General features: G+C 43.6%; 1 protein-coding gene across 3 annotated transcripts in view; it reads left to right on the forward strand.

The window, feature by feature from the left end:
• Positions 1 to 206: 206 nt before the first annotated feature.
• ttc28 (tetratricopeptide repeat domain 28) overlaps positions 207 to 21,508 on the forward strand; it is an 825,016-nt gene continuing 803,714 nt past the window's right edge. For all 3 annotated transcript variants that reach the window (XR_010977250.1, XR_010977251.1, XM_068054870.1), the window contains exon 1: positions 207 to 477. Coding sequence is in view for 1 of the 3 variants with exons in the window: in XM_068054870.1 (XP_067910971.1) it covers positions 448 to 477 (30 nt within the window). In the remaining 2 variants the exon portion in view is untranslated. The remainder of the gene's footprint in view (positions 478 to 21,508) is intronic.

A 21,508-nucleotide genomic window follows, 5' to 3' on the forward strand; every position in this document is an offset into this window, starting at 1 on the left:
TGGCCGTGTCTGGGAGGGATTAATGGGGGTTGTGGATGTTGTTGTGGGGTATCTGATTGGGGGTTGTGGTTGTATTTTGGGGTACTAATGGGGCTGTGCATGTGAGAGGGGTATTTGATGAAGGCGGGGTTGATTGGATTAGGATGTGTTGGCTGGGGGTCGGCTCGACAGTCTGGCAGCGCTGAGCGCTGGTAACTCGGGATCTCGCAGCCATATCCGTTAGATCGCAGCGCTCCAGAAGGAAAGGACGGATCCTTGGTGCCAAGGGGAAAAGTATGTGGAACAACATGGCGAACTTTTAATAAAGGGAGAAAGGATCAGAGAGAGAGAGAGGGGAGCGGGAGTCCGGCTCGCTGAGCCCAGCCTCAGAAGCTTTTGTCGGAGTGGATGGCGATATTCGCCTGTGCTGGGACCGGCCAGTGAGCCCGAACAGAGAACAGCAACACCATGGAAGCAGACAGCAAGAGGAGAGAGAAGGTAAGCACCCCCACAAACTCTTTCCTTAACTCATTATTGTTTTAAGGAGCTAATTCTCTCTCCCTTATTTTTCCTTTTGAATGATGATAAATGCTGACAGAGGGGCGGAGGCGATGAAATCTCAACTTTTGTCCCGACTTTTAACTTTTCAAAGTGTGGTTAATGTGCTTTTTAAAAAAAAAATCAGCTCGATTCTACATCAGTAATTTATCCATGAGATTTAAATTAAAATAAACCGCATCAACAAGGCGCATTTAATCTCCAGTTAATTTCTATATAACAGACCACGGAGAGATTTCTCTTTCAGAACCAAGTACCCCCCCCCCCCCCCCCCCCACTCTTGCTAAGAGTTGGAAGGAGTTTGGGGCCTGTGAACAGTGAGCGCAGGATTCGCCATCTAACATTCCCTAACTAATTCAAGTCCTGAAGTCATTTAGTTTTATCCCATCATGGAGCTGGTAACCCCGCTTCCTTCAGTGTGTGCGGGAACCCCGAATCCCACCAGATGTTCCAGTGAAGAAAGTTTTTTTTTAAGAGAAGGAACGTCAAGGGGCAATTTTCTAACGGTTCCTTGTTTTTGAAGGCAGGAATGTTGTGCGCTTTCAAAAGTGGGGGGAAAAAAAGAGAGGAAATGATCAAATCCGCGCATTCAAATCCACCTTCACTTCAATAACTGGCGTTATAGTTATCACTTTACACATGTAACCTCTCTGCCTCGGAGTTTGCTTTGTTTTTACAAACCAGTGACCAAAGAAGCGAGAAAAACAAGGGTGGATAATCAACCAATCCAGGGGCCTCAGTTGTACTGGTGTCTGTTTGCTGTGTGTAAAATTTATACAAACTTTTATAACCATCATCTGGTCCTCGAGATCATTCTGTTCAAATCACCATTGTGCATCTTGTTTTTTTAAAATTTGTTTTTACTTCATGTTTATTTCTTTGTGATGGGTAGTAGTGATCAGGATGTTTCATGTAGTTGACACATGATGGTGTATGATCATTTAAAGGATGTGGGCTAGTGTTGACCATGGAGTGAGAAGGTGCAGTTTCAAACCCTTGCTGTGCTCCGTTCATCATCTGAGCTGGATTGAGCAGGCAAGCATTGATATTATTGCAGGCCGTGCAGCAAGAATGGAGATCCGAGTATAGCCCAGGCTGTGCTGTACCTTAAGACTTCCATCATTGGTTCAACTCTGGAAACAGGTTACTGGCTCTCCACAGTAAATAATGTTGAGGCTGGGTAGACTGAAAAATAGGGATAGCTTAGCTGGAAGGGGGAAAATTACCAATAAAAATGATGCAGTCACCACAAGATTACAGGAAATAACTTAGCTATCATGTGTTATACATAAAAAAAACCTCCTCTTAACCAGATGTTGAGGATCTTGGAAAAATAAAACAAGCCTTTGCATCAGTTGGAATTGGTGTCTAAGCAGATGAAGCATGTAATCTGTTTAAAGGCTGCATTTATACCTTGTGCACGTTTTAAAAAAAAATATGAAGTGTTGAACTACAACTTGATTCTCAAATCCACACCTCACCATCGTATAGTTTAATTTCCACATGTAGGCAGAGCCTCATCAGGAGTCCTGTCTTTTGCTATGGTTATGTTTTAAAGCTGTGTTCCTGACCTTTCGCAGGTCAGTCATTTGACTACATTGATTGACATTGTTTCATTGCATATGGGGGTTCCTTTACACGGAGACCCACGACCGAATGTCCTTGACAATGCATATCAGTACTGATATATTTTATGAAAACCTACTTAAACTAATATAATTTAATAAAAGCAAGATTTAATGTCTTGTGATGTCCTTAATTCATCAGCTCAAGTTGCTTCCACCAACAGGGCAGACCTGTAACCACCAGTATCTCACCCTAGTATTTTACAGCTTAACATCTACTTTCCAGATACAGCCCAAGTTTGTAAACAGATTCTCAACTGCTGAATGTTTTTTCACAGTCCAAGTGTAGACAATACAAAGGTGTCATCCTCTTTCATTCCACCTATCTTGTTGGGTTTCTTCTCATGCCAACACCACTTTCAATACCTTGACTGAGAGGTTAGTGGACACAAAACCTGTTTTCTGATCTCTGTTGCTAAAAAGCTGGTGAGACCAGATTTCTGAGAGCAGGAACTTGCCACATCGGGCATTGATGATGGCAGTTGCTCTAATTACCTTGCAACCTAGTGTGGGCACACTGCATGGGGTACCACTAAACCTGAGACTGTTTAAAAACTTGTGCATATTGAAATTATGCCTAGTTGAGAATTTTATTTGTCTGCGGATATATCTCCTGTATGTATTGTATAAACATGAGAAGGGAGGCTGTATTACAGACTATCATGTAACCTGAGGGATTCAGGTGACCTTCACCCTTAGTTTATGCTGGTATTTCACTCCATTTATTAATAACACAACTGCATACTCTTTGTACCCAATTTATGTCACTTTTGTTTCATGTTTTCAATTTTCGCAGTAAACAGAATTGTGACACTTCCTGAAGGATGTTCAACTCATTTGTAATATTATTACTGCTTGCTATAGTTACATTATTTTTGGCTGAATGGGGTGATTGTGTTCCTTTTTTGTATAATAGAGAGAATATTTTATAAATGACAAACTTTCATTTGCAGTTGAGAGGTTTAAGGTTAAATTGCTGCTATCCTGCTTTAGGCATCAAAGCCAACGCGGGGGGCGGGGGGTGGGGGGAGTCCCTGAGAGTTGAAGGGCATTTGTTTAACACTTGTACCTTTCAGACAGTGGTTAGTAATTAGCTTTGATTGATGACCCTTTTTATCATTTTTATTGGAGGTGCGTGATGTCAGCAGCAGATGATCAGAAATCTGATGTCCTTGGATGTCTTTAGGATGTCACTCGCTGTAGACAGACTCTTTCCTGACGTCTTTGAGCCAAAGTTCAAATTTTGACCTTTGCTCTTTTCACAGTGATGGGGGGAGGAAAAAAAAGCTCCAGCTCTACAGTTTTTGATTTTAGAGTATTACTGAGATTTATATAGCATCTGATCACATCAAAGTACTTTGTATAATGAAGTGCTTTTGAAGTGTAGTAACTGCTGTTGTGGGCAAACACTGCAAGCATTTTGCACCATGCAAACAGCATGATTTGAATTGAGACTGTTCAAGAACTGTATGTGAAATCTGTGCAATTGGACTTTGCCACTAACGTCTTGTTGATACGTTCCAGGATTCAATTTATTCCATATGTTTGGAGTTAATTTCACAGTTAAATGGGTGAAGATGCCCTGTGTTGTAACTGTTCTGGGTGGTCTGTGATTGCCTTTCACTTTGCTGCAGTTTCTCACGTTTTTCATTTGAAGCACTTCTGGGAAGAAATCATTGGTGGGTTGGGATTTAGATGATTGTATATTTCCTTTTGCACCATTTTGTTCTGAGTTAGCACACAATGTGGCAAGTATTGCTCTTTGCTGATTATAGGGAAGTTACAGCATGCAAAATGAAATTTTCAACTGCTTTATTGGCAATCTTGCCTGTCGGACTATTAGCTGAAAAGCAAAGGAATTCCAATCTGAACACTCGAGGTTCAATTTTTACTAAACAATTTTCACATTATTTTTAATTTACACTGTAGGCATAGAGGCTGTACTTATGTGTTTTAGTGGCTGCTTCCTGTTTCTCGAGCAGCACTGTATTGATCCCTCGCTCAGCAGTTGCTTCAGTTGTAACGTTGCTACACCTCAAGGACCAGTTGTTTTTGTTGCTCTGTGTTAGCATTATTGTCGTGTTAGAAGATGTGTAACTAAGATGGAAACCAGGTGTGGCTTCTGTATGATGTTCCCTGTGATTTTCAAAGTGCGGCAAAAACACAATCTTTTGTGTGTTACAGATTTAGCCATGTGTCATTCCCAATCCAATTCATGATTGGGCTTTGAGCTTTATTAGCATGTACCTTTCTAGGAATTCTCTAAGTGCATCCCCTAACCCAACATCCATCAATTCTCTTAAATAACTGATGGGTCAGTGTGTCTATTCAGTGAGGAGCTATGGCATACAGACCAGTGCCATATGAGGTGAGTTAGTTGATGTCAGCTGGGTTGTCATAGAGGTGTAAAGCTATGCCTCGGCACCTTTGGATTAGTAAAGCAAAAATTAGCAGGAGTTCCTGATCGCTATTCCCTGCTAGAAATGCCCATGTATGGTCACAAATCACATTAGTCATAGTGTGTTTCTGCTAATTCTTATTGTCTATTTTAGCACGTGGACAGTAATCAGTGGGCAAGGTTGCAGTGGGTGCTCATGAAATTGTATCCCGATGAGGTCAGAATATTTGGGAGAGGATGGGAAGGCAGAAAATGGGCATGAAAGGGGGAAAGGAGAAACTGCAGACTTCAGCCGTTATCTCCTGCTCATGGTTTTTTTCTTACTGCTCCCTACCTCCTCCCCTAGATCTGCCAGTGACACTTCAGCTCATTCTGCTCAATCATGATCGAACTTTGTCCAGTTTCCTCCAATGCTGTCTCATTTTTACTCTACCCTATCGCCCAGCTGTCATTGTCTAAGCCTTTTCGGCCTGCATGTACCTCTGCTCTGTTGCTGCATCATTCTAGATGTTTTTGGGATTATTTCTTATTCTCCACCTGCCTGCCCCACCCCAGCCTGACCTGACCACGTCTGCCCTTCGTAGATTGTCAGAATTTGCGAAGATATATATTAGTTTTCATTTTTTTTCTTATACAGTGTGTAAGGCTTTTTCAAAGAGACTTATAACCCTGTTTTCAGTTAATTTGTCTCTCACCTGCTCTTCCTTCTTTCCTCGAGACCAAGGGCAGATCACCAAGTAGTAGAACTTCTCTAGTATTGGCACTACAACAACAACTTGAACTTCTTAGTCTCTTTTAACATAGTAAAATGTTCCAATACGCTTCACAGGAGCCTCATCAAACAAAACTTGACACCGATCCACGTAAGGGGATGTTAGCACAGATGACCAAAAGGCAATTAAGGATAGGCAACAAATGCTGGCCTTGCCAGTGAGGCTCACATCCCATGAAAGAATTAAAAAAGAGGCAGAGAGGTAGAGAGACGTAGAGGTTTAAGGAGGGAATTCTAGAGCCTACGGCCTAGCCAGCTGAAGACACAGCCGCCAATGATAGAGCAGTTAAAATTTGGGATGCACAAGAGGTCAGAATTTCGAGCAGCGCAGAGATCTCAGAGGATTATAGAGCTAGAGGAGGTTATGGAGAGAGGAAGGGGTGAAGCATGGAGGGATTTGAAAACGAGGATGTGAGTTTTAAAATCGAGTCGCCAGTAGGTATATAAGCTCTTTTGTATCAGCACTGGTGGAGTTCTGTTCCTTGCTACTACAATGCACCCACATTCCTTATAACTGCTGAAATTAGGAGCTCAGTCGAGTGCAGAACATTAGATCAGTACACTACCAGGTGCAGGTGCTATAATCACAATTGCCAGCAATATTTTTAGATCACCCTGTTTCTAAGTATCTGTACTACCTCTACTTTAACCATATGTTCATCCTGGAATTCAGATAGTCTGAACAAGATGGTTCTGAAGGTGTGATTTCATCCGAGTTGTGAATGTTAATGGTCAAGCAAGTGATGCATAAAAACATGGTAATTCTAGTCATTAGTTATTTTGAAACTAATGATTGGTGAAGCTACTGATTACTCACCAAGATATATCCCCACCGTTCTTCTCCCTTTACCACCCGCACCCTAATCCCCCAACCCTGACCACCCCTAGTCTTTTGGGACTCAAAACATTTACACTGCATTCTGAGATCTGCAGTTTGGGTCTGAAATGACCAGATGCTAGGGGAATTGACAGTTGAGTCTGCAGATCAATTCAGTCAGCGAGTGACCCTGATTGCATACCATCATTAGTGTTGCAGCGATGTTTTAGTGTGTGACTGTGCCCTTAAACACTTGTGAGGAATAAAATTAAGAAGGGTCAACAATGGAGCCAACATTTTAAATTATGTGGATGTTAGTTTTCTTCCAAAACATGTCCCAAGTGACAAGCAATTAAAGTAACACAACCGTGCAAATGATCAGCAAATCAGAGGGAGTGAGAGTGTATTGAAATAATCAGGATTTGAGTGAAAAGGAGTGTGATGCGATACTTTTTGACAGGTTCATTACAGTGAAAGGGATAGGAAAGGGAGATGGAAAGAAGCCAGGAGGAGCAGGAGTGGGGGGAGGTGGTGAAGACGGCAAGAGAGAAAAGAGGCGACGGAGGGGGAGGCTGCACCCACCCCTCATGGTTAGAAATCCTGATTTTATCCGAAAACAGTAAACGAGTTGTGGAGCTTTGAAAGCTCCAATGTTTCCATGGTAATTAAGTGGAAGGACATCCTGCAGTGCTGCGCTAATCAAAGGGTATGAACTATTAAACCTACCGAGAAAGTAATTGCTGAAATCGCCCTTGCAAAAGGACAATATTCAGCTTCAATAAAAATAATTCTAACTATTTTTGCCTGTAATGTATTAAGTATTTTGTACTGAATGTGACAAAAGCTCAAATTCTATAGAAAAATGGCAGTGAAACCCTCCTGTTATAAAATCCCAGACACCTCAAGGTTGGAGTCCTGCTTGGCTTTCCCGTCTTGTACCTCGCCAGCTGGATATTTCATTTCTGTCCTTTTCTCTTTGTCGATTATGCCTGTGCTGCTCTCTAACTGAGAGCACAGGCTTTTGGCCTACCTGAGTAAGGTTGCCACCTGTACATATTTTGGCTGGGCAATCTTTTTTTTTAATAAGTGGCTATCTAATTTTGTTTTAAATTTTAAAACTGTCAGGCAAAGTCTATTTTTGGGGTGTGTGAGCTGCGTTTCTTTGAGACACATGCAATCTCAGATGCAGGATACATTTCTTTTAGTACAGAGAATCGCAGACTCTTGAGTTTACTATGCTTGAGGTCCTTCGCACATTTGGGCGACAGTTTGTAGCAGGCAGCTTCCTACCATTTCTCCAGTAAACCTGCAATGTCACTCGAGTCCGAAACTCTTAATTACAGCTCGGTAAGGTTTATTTTTGAGAAGAGATTCTCATGTATCTTTTTATACTGAGGTTTGTTTTCAGCGTGACTGCTGCAGTTCTCTGTAATAAAGGTGCGTACCTGCTGTCTCTGACAAGACTTAAATGAATCCAATGACTTTGACGAACACAATGAGAAGCCCCAGTTATGGCTCATGATTCTGCTGTTGTTCAGGTTTGGTGATGAGCCAAGGACATGACATTGACACTAGTATTGTCACTGAACTGCCTTCTTTCAGCTAACTACCAGATTTATATTCATTGGGCTGGATATTTCAGATACCAACACCTTGCATGTGAATATCGAGTTCTTATTACAGGCTTTTAATGGCTACAAACTGTCTGTCCCTTGAAGGGTAGAAAGCAGCTGGTATTTGTTGTGCCTGGGTGGGGGTGGGTGGGATATCAGAAATCAGTGATCCATAATATAAATAAATGACTTGGTTTCAGAAACAGTGGAATCTGGTCAAATTTGCAGATGATACCAAACTGTTGGTTGTGGGGAGGTGGCCCTGGAACGACAAAATATGTAACTGAATGGAATAATAGAAGAAATTTAACATGAACAAATGTAAAGTACTACACATGAATACATATCAACTTGGAAAAGCTAAACAATGTCTCTAAAAAAGCCAACACATCCCCCAAAAAGCTGACAATTCAGAAAGAAGTAATTAAATTGAAAGCACAGTGAGGCATTGGTTTGTAACATAAGCTGTAGTATGCCCAACATTCCTTCAAAGAAACATGAATACATAAAAGATTGGGGGAAGGGGAGGGTGGTGTGGCGGTAGAGATAAAATTATTGAAGGCACAAAGTTTATTTACTTGGTGGGAAGATGTCTGACGCGCATCCACACCTTGGGTGAGGGGAGGAGGCTGGGGGGCATGCTCCCCAACAAAATGTTCTATTTTTTGCATTGGAAATGCTGCATTGAAAGTAATTTAAAGCTTTTCATTCCTTGCAACTGAATGTTTTGATCTCTTTAAATAAAAAAGGAAAAGTAAGAGTTTTCAGACCAACTAAGGCTGACGATTACTTATTGAAAAATTATTCATCAGTCACTCTTTCCTCCAACCACATCCAGTTAGCAGAAACACTTCATCCTCTCCAACCTCTCAATCACACTCTGTCCTTCTGAAAGCCCCACAGTTCATGCCTGCCTTCTCTTTTCCGCCACCCTCCCCCCCCACTCCTCAGTTCAAGTTAGCACTCTTCCTCAAGTCTCCTGTCCACACCCTGCTTCAGTCTACCCTGCACTCCTTCCACTTCCCCAGTCCGTGCAGACCCTTTTCTCTCTGTCCCCACACCTCTGCCATCTCTGTCTCTGCTTGACTCTTCCTTCCCCAGACAGCACTGGCACATTCTATCCCCAGTCTGAGTTGGTGCTCTTCTTTGGCGTCCCCAACCTAGTTTATGCTGACTCTGTTCTTCTGCCCTCCTATCTCTGTGATGCTCCAAGGCTCTCCACCCAAAGTGCACTCTGGGCTCCTACCTCAGCCCTGTTGCTACTGTAAGTGATTGGATATGTCTGTGTGTTGTGTGTTTCTGATTTTCTGAGAATTCCCACCCATGGTACATGACCACGTTCAATCACTTTGGCTTAGATCGAGACCTAGTTAGGAGCCCTACAATGTCAATGAGGTGGAAGCGAGTGGATAATTCAGAAGCAGCACTGAGGGGAGAGCGATCTAATCTATGCTGATTTAATCTGTAAGTGAGGCTACATGGACGCCCCAGAATGTTGACTGCATCAAATTTGGACAATTGGCATGTATGCATATAGGAAGAAAAATAGGTATCGTACACCCTTGAGGAATGGCATAGGAAATGTTTGGATGAAATCGAAAGATCTCTGGGTCATTGTAGATTCAACGTCCGACATGTCCAAAACCTGCCACGCATCAGTCAACAAAGCAAATAGTTCGGTACTATCGAGCCAAAACAGTAGAATGTCAGAAGAGTACATGCTTAAGCTGTATAATTCTGTGGTCAGACCACACTATTAGTCTGTTATAGGTCAGGTCACAAGGGAGGGAATTCAGAGAAGAGTGTCAAGTTGATCTCCCGTATTGGAGGTCTGAGGTAGTTAAAAAGGATCTTTTCAATTTTGAAATGAGGTAACTGAGAGGTGACTGAGCAGAGGTTTATACAATAGAAAATGGTGCAGAAAAGATAAAAGTGGGAAATTACTTCTAACTAAATTCAGTTGTGAGGATAGATTGGTGAAGCTGGAACTGTTCTTAGAGAAGATTGAGAGGGGATTTGATGTGGTATTCAAAATTGTGAGGGCCTGGACAGAGTAGGGAGAAACTGTAACCATTGGCAGAAGGGTCAAGAACCAGAGGACACAGATTTAAGGTGAATGAGAAAAGAACCAACGGCAACTAAAGAAAAAACTATTTTACGCAGTTAACGGTTAGGATCTGGAGTGCACTGCCTGAGAGTGTGGTAGAGGCAGATTCAATCATGGCTTTCAGAAGGGAATTGGATAAATATTTGAGGAGAATATTTACAGGACCATGGGATTGGCTGAGTAGATTTTACGGAGAGCCGACATGCAGATGACAGACCGAATGACCTCTTGTGCTGAAACAATTTTATGATTCTAATCTATGATTCTGTACATTATGATAGTTGGGTGAGGGGACATGATTTAAAACTAGTTAAAAGTAAATGTAGGACAGATTCGTTAAAGTTTTTTGGTATCAAATGGAATGGACTTCTTTATAGAGCAAGCTGAAGAACTGGAGTAATTTAATAAACATTGAGATGCTGCAAGGGGGGTCCTTCTGGATGGATGATCTAGATGAAGCTAATGCCTTTTCACTCTTTATCCCATGAAGTTGCAGCACCAAACCACTTGAATTTCCTTCCAATTCCTTTTTTTAAAAATAATTGTCGTCTTTATCTGCATGCAAAAAGGTTCATGATTTGAAACCATGTTCCTAACATTCAGTCATTACTCACCCCTGCCTAGTTTGGCAAATATTAGCAACCCTAAACTTCGGTGAAGAGCTAATGTGCATAGTGCAACCCGAAGACCAAGGTTGAAAAGAATAAGTGAGAAGATTAGATAAATCGGGAAGTAGTGATTTGGTAATGGTTTTTAAATTCTGTAGATTCTATGAGGCACCAAAGAAAAGCTGAGGTCCTGGGAAGCAACGAGTTTGAGCAGAAAACTAGGTGAAAAGTCTTAATTACAACACATTGAGGAGCAAGAACATGTAGGATGGTGTATTTGAAGCTTAGAAGGAACAAAAGGGGAAAGTTCAGAGCATCACTGACATATGGTTCAATGTAGGTTGCTTTGAGCTGTTTGGTTTGTGCATGGACTTCTATCCACTATAAACAGCTGCCTGATTTATCCTAGGATTATGGTGATTGTATGGAACATGCCAGCGGAAAACTAGCATTATGAGACTATTGGGGAAAAAAAATTAAAATCTGCTGTTGCTATCCGATTCGTTTGATAAATCTTGCCTTTTAAGATAGTAGGAATTTAAACTGGAGTGGCAGGATAAAGCAGCTGAAATTGCAGCATGTTATATGACGGGAGTGCAGATACAGTTGGCCCAGGCACTACAGTTTATGTTTGCAATGCTCTCACCCAGCTAAATCTAGCAAATCCTTGAACTCCGAACCAAGTTAGTCACTTGCACTGAATGCTCATTGTCTTGACAAGGCAGCTGGTTCCCTCTCCCTCAGAGCACTGAGTTAGCAATCTTTGTTCATTTTCCAATATTTCCAAAGCTTCGCAGCACTCGAAGCGGGAAGTTTCCACCACTCATGTCCTGGTTGACACCCTCCATTCCTCTCACTCTATTATTGTTGACCCCACATCATTTTTGGAGACACTTCATTCTGTTACTATATCCTGTTCTTCAGCACTCTCTCCTATAACTGCTTCATCTTGTTGCCCCGTGCCTTGACTACTTCAAAAGTCCCATTTTAAAAAAAAACGCATATTTTTGAGCGTACTTTCAGTCTTCTGCCTCCTTCCCCCTTAATTTTCCAATTTTTGCTTGAAATTCCTTTTGTAGAGTGCTCTGGAACATTGTACGGAGAAGGGATGCTTTGTACGTACATTTTACTGTTGAACTCTATGGGTTTGGTTTGGTATTCAAAGTTTGTCCAGTGTAAACAGTTGTCTACGATAGCCATGTCTGATATAAATAGAACAACTTACATAGTATTGCATAGTAATTACAGCACACTTGGCCCAACAGATCCATGCCGGTATTTATGCTCCAAGTGAGCCTCAACCACCCTTCTTCTAACCTCATCAACATTTCCTTCTATTCCTTTCTTCCTTATGCATTTATTTATCTTCCCCTAAGTGCATCTATGCTACTGAAATATTGATAAAGCAGGGAAAGACAAAGATTGTAATTGGGAGCGAAGGATTGTTTGTCAGTTGGAGAATTTTACTGTTTCCTGACCTGGAACGCAAGAGAAGTGATAGATAAATTACCCTGGTATAGGAGCAATATTCAAGTCTTGGATGGACGTAAGCTATATAAAGACTTCATGGTTGAGGGGAAATAAAGTATTTGCTATGAAAGAGAAACTGAGTTTCTTGGAAGCAGTTTTAGCAAAGGAGGAATTGTCGGATTTGAGCTCAAAGGTGAGACTGAAATCCAAAATGTCAGTGGAGGAATAAGGACTAAAGGTGGAGCTATTTTAAAGCAGCCTTCAAGAACAGGATCAGCAAAGCATATTGTGGACAGTGGCAAAGCAACAGCGTTCACCGCTGACCTCGAAGGAAATTGGTGTAGAGGTCTAGCGATCTCTGTGGTGCAGACTTCTCCTTTCCCAAAGGCAGTTTAAATCTGGCACCGAGTCGAGGGCTCTCCAGAAGTGCAGCAGTAGTGATGTCAACAAGCAGCCAATCACATTACGGTATTCTCACAGACAGCAAATCAGGAAGTTGAAAGCACTTTATCCTCCACTTTTAAATTGTATTTTTCAGATAGCGAAATAAATGATTATGATTTGGATTTAGATAGAAAGTAAAATATCAATATACCAATTTTTAAAAATTGATTTTCTTCTTATAATGGATAAATTTGACATTCCACAAATATAAAATTAGCTTTTCAAGGAGAGTGAGGGTGTTTTGCAGTAAATATGAACTGAGTCCACTGTTTTAAAAACACAGCTGCACCTCATTCAACACGGTGTAACCTTTTCAAGGGTTTTTCAAGACTAACAACATAAAAGTGGAAGTTTTCTTAAATTCACTGATTGCTTCGGGTTTGCAGACTGGGGAATCCGCAACACCAGAGGAGTGTAAAGTCACTGACGGCAACTTCTGGTCTTGCGCGTTGTGCATATGCAGACTCCAGAAGTTGCTGTCAGTTTCGTCGTCGTTCTCACTGAAAAATCTGGGCCATTCTTTCACCTGGAGCAATTGGCCCGAGAGTGAATCAATTCTTGGGTTCCATATTCCTGGCAATAAGATATTTCACATTCTTAAAAAGAAAAAGCTGGAATGAATTAACATCAATTTTAAAATGCATGTTTGTGTTTTAATTGCATTGAAGCAGTGAGTTCCTCAGTGTAGTAACGATGCCACCTGATGGCATAAGTGAGCTTGTACCATCCGATGGCTCAGATTAGCCTGCAGCAGCTAGAAAAGGTCTCATGGGAATCTTCACTTTATGCACAGAGGGTGCAGTGACATGGTGGACAACGTAATTATATTACTGTTTAATGCATGTAATGTCATGATTTTGTCTGACGTGGTAAAATTACAGCAGATTTTCCAAGATTATACTGTGTTGCCCATTTCAGAAACTGTCCCTGCTCTTTCCTGCACATGACGGCACTGCCCCTTGTAATCCAAGAATGCTCAGTTAGTGTCATTTTAGATTGTATGGGCCTGAAATTTCACACAGCTTCAGACAGGTGCACTTTGTGCTACTTCAACTTGGTTGTATGAAGAGGAGGAAGAGGTGGAGCAGGAGCACAAGGAGCAACAGTTGGGCATCAAGTGAGGAGGGCTGCTCAAAGAGGGCCGGGCCCAGCCCATAGAGTCTCAAGTGCATTTTCTGAATCTGTCTGAGGTGCGCTCAGTGAAAAGGCTGCGATTTTCCAGGTCGGCTGTTGTAGACTTCTGCAACCTCTTACAATAGGACCTACTGCCTGCTGACCCAGGTGGCCTTGCTTTTCCTGTGGCAGTCAAAGTCACCACAGCTCTCAACCTCTTTGCCTCAGAATTTTCTCATGGTCATTTCCCTCATTTTGAAGCCTGTACTTCCTAATTGCATCAAGCACGTCACCTGTACCCTTTTTGCCAGGGCCAATGACTACATCTCCTTCCCAGTAGACACCGGCAGCCAAAATGTAGGGGCTGTGGTATGCTGAAGTGGCTGGCTTCCTTCATGTGCAAGGCATCACAGACTGCACATACATGACCATCAGAGTACCAGAAAACCAGTCTGGAGCATTCATCAAGAGGAAGGGGTTTCATTCCAGTAATGTTCAGCTTGTCTGTGATCACCGCCAACAAATCATCTAGGTGTGTGCCTAGCTTCAGGACAACTTTTAGAATTAGAACATTACAGCGCAGTACAGACCCTTCGGCCCTCGATGTTGCGCCGACCTGTGCAACCATCTGACCTACACTATTCCATTTTCATCCATATGTCTATCCAATGACCACTTAAATGCCCTTAAAGTTGGCGAGTCTACTACTGTTGCAGGCAGGGCGTTCCACGCCCCTACTACTCTGAGTAAAGAAACTACCTCTGCGATCTGTCCTATATCTATCACCCCTCAACTTAAAGCTATGTCCCCTCGTGTTTGCCATCACCATCCGAGGAAAAAGACTCTCACTATCCACCCTATCTAGCCCTCTGATTATCTTATATGTCTCTATTAAGTCACCTCTCCTCCTCCTCCTCTCCAACGAAAACAACCTCAAGTCCCTCAGCCTTTCCTCGTAAGACCTTCCCTCCATACCAGGCAACATCCTAGTAAATCTCCTCTGCACCCTTTCCAAAGCTTCCACATCCTTCCTATAATGCGGTGACCAGAACTGCACGCAATACTCCAGGTGCGGTCTCACCAGAGTTTTGTACAGCTGCAGCATGACCTCGTGGCTCCGAAACTCGATTCCCCCTACTAATAAAAGCTAACACACCATATGCCTTCTTAACAGCCCTACTAACCTGGGTAGCAACCTTCAGGGATTTATGCACCTGGACATCAAGATCTCTCTGTTCATCTACACTACCAAGAATCTTCCCATTAGCCCAGTACTCTGCATTCCTGTTACTCCTCCCAAAGTGAATCACCTTGCACTTTTCTGCATTAAACTCCATTTGCCATCTCTCAGCCCAGCTCTGCAGCCTATCTATGTCCCTCTGTACCCTACAACATCCTTCGGCACTATCCACAACTCCACCGACCTCAGTGTCATCCGCAAATTTACTAACCCACCCTTCTACACCCTCTTCCAGGTCATTTATAAAAATGACAAACAGCAGTGGCCCCAAAACAGATCCTTGCGGTACCAGGATGAACATTTGCCATCAACCACCACCAACTGTCACGATGCCTTCATCCTGCGCTAGTCAATCATTGCCCTCCCCTTTTCCATTATTCCACCCATCCAGAAATTTTAGAGGATGGTTGCTCTGGGGACATGGGTTCGAATCCCACCACAGCAGAAGGTGGAATTTGAATTAAAAGCTAGTCTAATGATGGCCATTGTGAATTGTTGTAAAAACCCATCTGGTTCACTAATGTCCTTTTCGGGAAGGAAATCTGCTGTCCTTACCTGGCCTACATGTGACTCCAGACCCACAGCAATGTGGTTGACTCTTACATGCCCTCTGAAATGGCCGAGCAAGCCACTCAGTTGTATCTAACCGCTAGGAAGTCAATAAAGAATGAAACCGGACGGACCACTCGGCATCGACCTAGGCACCGGAAATGACAACGGCAAACCCAGCCCTGTCGACCCTGCAAAGTCCTCCTTACGAACATCTGGGGGCTTGTGCCAAAGTTGGGAGAGCTGTCCCACAGACTAGTCAAGCAACAGCCTGACATAGTCATACTCACGGAATCATACCTTACAATGTCCCAGACACTGCCATTATCATCCCCGGGTATGTCCTGTCCCACCAGCAGGACAGACCCAGCAGACGTGGCGGCGCACTGGTACACAGTAGGGAGGGAGTTGCCCTGGGAGTCCTCAACATCGACTCCAGATCCTATGAAGTCTCATGGCATCAGGTCAAACGTGGACAAGGAAACCTCCTGCTGATTACCACCGACCGCCCTCACTCAGCTGATGAAGCAGTACTCCTCCATGTTGAACATCACTTGGAGGAAACACTGAGGGTGGCAAGGGTGCAGAATGTACTCTGGGTGGGGGACTTCAATGTCCATCACCAAGAGTGGCTCAGTAGCACCACTACTGACTGAGCTGGCCAAGTCCTAAAGGGCATAGCTGCTACACTGGGTCTGCAGCAGGTGATGACGGAACCAACAAGAGGGAAAAACATACTTGACCTCACCAATCTGTTTGCCACAGATGCATCTGTCCACGACAGTATTGGTAGGAGTGACCCACTGCACAGTCCTTGTGGAGACGAAGCCCCGCCTTCACATTGAGGATACCCTCCATTGTGTTGTGTGGCACTACCCCTCTGCTGAATGGGATAGATTGTGAACAGATGCAAAAAAAAACAATGCAAAACTGGGCATCTGTGAGGCGTTGTGGGCCATCAGCAGCAGCAGAATTGTACTCGACCATAATCTGTAACCTCATGGCCTGGCATATTCCCCACTCTACCATTACCATCAAGCGGGGAGACCAACCCTGGTTCAATGAAACGTGCAGGAGGGCATGCCAGGAGCATCACCAGGCATACCTCAAAATGAGGCGTCAACACAGGACTATCTGCGTGCCAAACTGCGTAAGCAGCATGCAATAGACAGAGGTAAGCGATCCTATAACCAACAGATCAGATCCAAGCTCTGCAGTCCTGCCACACAAGAGGTGGTAGAGGCAGGAACCCTCACAACATTTAAGAAGTATTTAGATGTGCACTTGAAATGCCATAGCATACATAGCTACGGGCCAAGTGTTGGAAAATGGGATTAGAATAGATAGGTACTTGATGGCCGGCACGGAAACGAGGGGCCGAAAGTCCTGTTTCTGTGCTGTATGACTCTATGACATCCAATCGTGAATGGTGGTGGACAATTAAACAACTGACTGGAGGAGGTGGCTCCACAAATATCCCCATCCTTAATGATGGGGGAGCCCAGCACATCAGTGCATAAGATAAGGCTGAAACATTTGCAACAATCTTCAGCCAGAAGTGCCGAATTGATGATCCATCTCGGCCGCCTCTTGAAGTCACCAGCCTCACAGATGCCAGTCTTCAGCCAATTCGATTCATTCCGCGTGATATCAAGAAATGACTGAAGGCATTGGATGCTGCAAAGGCTATGGGCCCTGACAGCATTCCAGCAATAGTACTGAAGACTTGTGCTCCAGAACTAGCTGCGCCCCTAGCCAAGCTGTTCCAGTACAGCTACAACACTGGCATCTACCCTGCAAGGTGGAAAATTGTCCAGGTGTGTCCTGTACACAAAAAGCAGGACAAGTGCAACCAGGCCAATTACCGCCCTGTCAGTCTACTCTCAATCATCAGTAAAATGATGGAAGGTGTCATTGACAGTGCTATCAAGCAGCACTTGCTTAGCAATAACCTGCTCAGTGACGCTTCAGTTTGGGTTCTGTCAGGGCCACTCAGCTCCTGACTTTATTACAGACTTGGTTCAAACATGGACAAAAGAGTTGAACTCGAGGTGAGGTGAGAGTGACTGCCCTTAACATCAAGGCAGCATTTGACCAAGCATAGCATCAAGGAGCCCTAGCAAAACCGAAGTCAGTGGGAATTGGGTGAAAATCTTCCGCTGGTTGGAGTCATACCTAGCACAAAGGAAGATGGTTATGGTTGTTGGAGGTCAATCGTCTCAGCTCCAGGACATCACTGCAGGAGTTCCTCAGGGCAGTGTCCTCGGCCCAACCATCTTCAGCTGCTTCATCAATGACCTTCCTTCAGTCATAAGGTCAGAAGTGGGATGTTCACTGATGATTGCACAATGTTCAGCACCACTCGTGACTCCTCAGATACTGAAGCAGTCCGTGTAGAAATGCAGCAAGACTTGGGCAATATCCAGGCTTGGGCTAATAAGTGGCAAGTAACATTTGCGCCACACAAGTGCCAGGCAATGACCATCTCCAACAAGAGAGAATCTAACCATCTCCCCTTGACATTCAATGGCATAACGATTGCTGAATCCCCCAATCTCAACATCCTGGGGGTTACCATTGACCAGAAACTGAACTGGAGTAGCCATATAAATAGCGTGGCTACAAGAGCAGGTCAGAGGCTAGGAATCCTGCGGCGAGTAACTTGCCTCCCGACTCCCCAAACCCTGTCCACCATCTACAAGGCACAAGTCAGGAATGTGATGGAATACAGTCCACTTTCCTGGATGGGTGCAGCTCCAACAACACTCAAGAAGCTCAACAGCATCCAGGACAAAGCAGCCCGCTTGATTGGTATCCCGTCCACTACACTCCCTCCACCACCGATGCACAGTGGCAACAGTGTGTACCATCTACAAGATGCACTGTAGCAATGCACCAAGGCTCCTTAGACAGCACCTTCCAAACCCTCGACCTCTGCCACCTAGAAGGACAAGTGCAGCAGATGCATGGGAACACCACCACTTGCAAGTTCCCCTCCAAGTCACACACCATCCTGACTTGCAACTATATCACCATTCCTTCACTGTCGCTGGGTCAAAATCCTGGAACTCCCTTCCTAACAACACTGTGGGTGTACCTACCCCCACATGGACTGCAGTGGTTCAAGAAGGTACCTCACCACCACCTTCTCAAAGGCAATTAGGGATGGGCAATAACTGCTGGCCTAGCCAGCAACACCCACATCCCATGAATGAATAAAAAAAAAGGGCTGCCTCCTTCACACCTGGTGATACCTCTCCACAATCTCACCATGCCTGAACAGCTGAGGCATAACTAGAGCCATGGGATCACTGGATGTTCATTGAGTGCACTATAGGGCCCCTGAACAACCAGTTAGCTGCCTGGATAGGTCTAGGGGCTCGTTTCAAAAAAGCCCACAGTCATGTTGGTGTGTCGCATGTTGTGCAGCCTCTCAATACAAAGAGAACTGCATGTGGCGGAGGAACAGCGAGATGAACACTTGTCATTCACGATGAAGATGTTTGAAAGTGAGGAAGGAGCAGAAGAGAGAGGGCTTTAATAACACCTTGTCGTCAGAGATGCTGTGAATTACTTGATTGTTTGTTTATTGTTTTGGCTTACCTCATTTTCTCAAAGTTACACAATTGCACCCCTGCATTAACAATCCTTTGCCACTCTCCACTCCCTCAACCCTATAATAAAGAATATTTGAAACATTCAATAAACTATCACGTCTGTGACCTCCTGACATTGACTTATAAACTGATATGAAACCACACTGCAAAGGGTTAAGGTAGTTCTTTTAATGTCAAAAACAGTTACTACCCTGAACAAATGTTTCACCCAAGTATCAATCTTTTATCCAAGTGCCTTTCTTTAATCATGGTTTCTTAACCCTATTCCTATGAGATGCTTCTCCTAGTGGCTTCAGCATAACTGGTGGAAGGCTGGTGTTGCTCATGTGAGGATTTTTGAGCTGCTCATGGTGGGTGTCCTCCATGAACTTGGGCCTGAGAGGGCTGGGCTGCAGGCTGTCGCATTTAGGCTGGGACCGGGGTGTTTTTGGCTAGCTAATTTACCGGCGGGTGTTGGTTGAGAGGGTTACGAGGGAGCAGATGTACGGACATTGTTAGGCACGTTCGGGGGAAAGGCTTTATTAACAAATCCATTCTGTTCAGAATTCCATTTGTAATGAAAAGGCAGTTTGGCAGACTCTGTTGGAACAGGGGATAAGTAGAATCAACAAATTCTCTCAAATCTCTAAGGCTGCACTGATTGATATAATACAAGATCGGCTTGCATACTTCAAGATTCTGAGCCTGTAATTAAGGTTCTGTGTGCAAAGGCAACAGCTCTGAGCTGCTTTTTCTAATGGTAGAGGGAGGGTGTCATGTGTCTCTCCCATTGCATCACTAATTCCAGTAATTCGAATTCCAATAAGGCTGTGCCTCATCACCTCCAAGTCTCTGCTTCTGCGGATCAGTGGCGATCAGAGATGCCTTTATCAATATGGTCCACTGGTCCCCAAGGTGGAGCATGTGTTGGAGCTCAGAGTCTGGATGGCAGAAGTTTGAGCTCGATGCCAAACTCCTGGTGTGAGGCCCTAGCTGTTTCACCCATCGAGATTTCTACATGGGAGACAAAGAGCACCTGTTGGCTCAGATTAACCAAATGCTTTCTTTAGACCCAACTTGGGTATGAGGAGCAGCCCCTTTCCAGGCCTAAACACTCCTCCTTGGATTAAAGCTTTCAGTTTGTTTCTTGTTCATGATGGACTGTGCTGCGGCTTTCAGCAGAGGGTCGTGCATCACAAGCAAGTCTTTGAAACGTTTAGGAATCTGGCGTAAGCTTGACTATAATTCTAGCACTTGCCGGAAATGGAAACTTGAACCCGGACCTACTGCTCCGCTCCTTCACCCGTCTCCAATACAACTTGTTTTATGCTTGGAAATAAGACCTTATCATTAGCCATGACAAATTTAGGAATATCTGATTGGAAATGAAGCCCTTAAAAAAAAAAACCTCTCTATGGTTTAAAATCCAAAAAGAAAGTTGATATCATGTTTCCTAGACCACGTTACGAATTGACTGGTATACTGTTGTTGCTGGAGTTATTTTTTGTGAAACGGAGTTACGTCTGGCTGGTCAAAACCTTTAGGTAAAGTTAGTCCCAAAACATACTCGTCACATTCATGATTGCTTCTGGCTTTGTTCTCTGCAGGTTGCTGGCTGCTACTCTTGTTCTGCTCGATTGTCCTGTTTGAATTTTGTGGGTCTGTTTGTAGCCCTGATTCTTCTTCATTTCCCAACCCGTAGGACCCACAAAATTCAAATGGGATAAAAAAAATTTTATTCATTCGTGGGATGTGGGCATCGCTGGCTTTGCCAGCATTTATTGCCCATCCCTAATTGTGCTTCAGAAGTTCAGTGAAAATCAGTGAAGCAAGAATATAAACACATAATGCAACCCTCCTTCCACACTAAAAATTCACACAAAATTGCAAATGGGCTGAGCCATGTTGTAACTCATGGTAAAATGACCAGATGTCGTCTTGTCAGACTGAGGCCAGGTTGGACAGCTATAGATGAGCTGGAGTTTGGCAGGCAAAGTATGTGGGTGGTTTCTGATTTTTTTTTTTATCTTTACTTTTGAAAGTTTCAAGTTTTTCTGCACCAGGCTGCCAGTGCCCCCTGTAGCTAAGTGCCACTAGGCACCAAAGATCACGTGAGCACAATTAACCCTCCCAGTTCGGGCAGAAACTTGCTGTCTTTGCTGGTATCTCTCCTCTCAGTGCAGCTCCAAGTGGGGGAAATGCAAGACTTTAAACACCCAGTCTTGTCAGTGCTGCTTGAATTTATGATTTTTTCAGCCCTTCGGAGGTGGGTTTGTAGTTTGAATGAGATGTTAAGTTAAGGCTCCAGTTGTCTGTTCAGACGGCATTAAGGATACCATAGCCAAAATTTCCTCCCTCAACCAATGTAACTAGAAACAGTTGAACTTTTTGCTGCTATTAACATATTCTTGTGGAATATTAATCTGTAAAAATGGCAGCTACATTTGCTAACATAGTTGCTGTACTTAAAATAGTTCACTGTGTGAAGACATTTCTGGGAGATTGTATAAGACACCTATTGCAAATTTTGTTTTCTGTCTTCATTTTCGTGAATCTGATAGGTTGGGAACTTGGAATAGCAGAGACTTGAATGTATGTCCTTGTGCTCTGTCATGTCAC

This window comes from Heterodontus francisci, chromosome 23, assembly GCF_036365525.1.
Source record: "Heterodontus francisci isolate sHetFra1 chromosome 23, sHetFra1.hap1, whole genome shotgun sequence".
NCBI lineage: Eukaryota > Metazoa > Chordata > Chondrichthyes > Heterodontiformes > Heterodontidae > Heterodontus > Heterodontus francisci.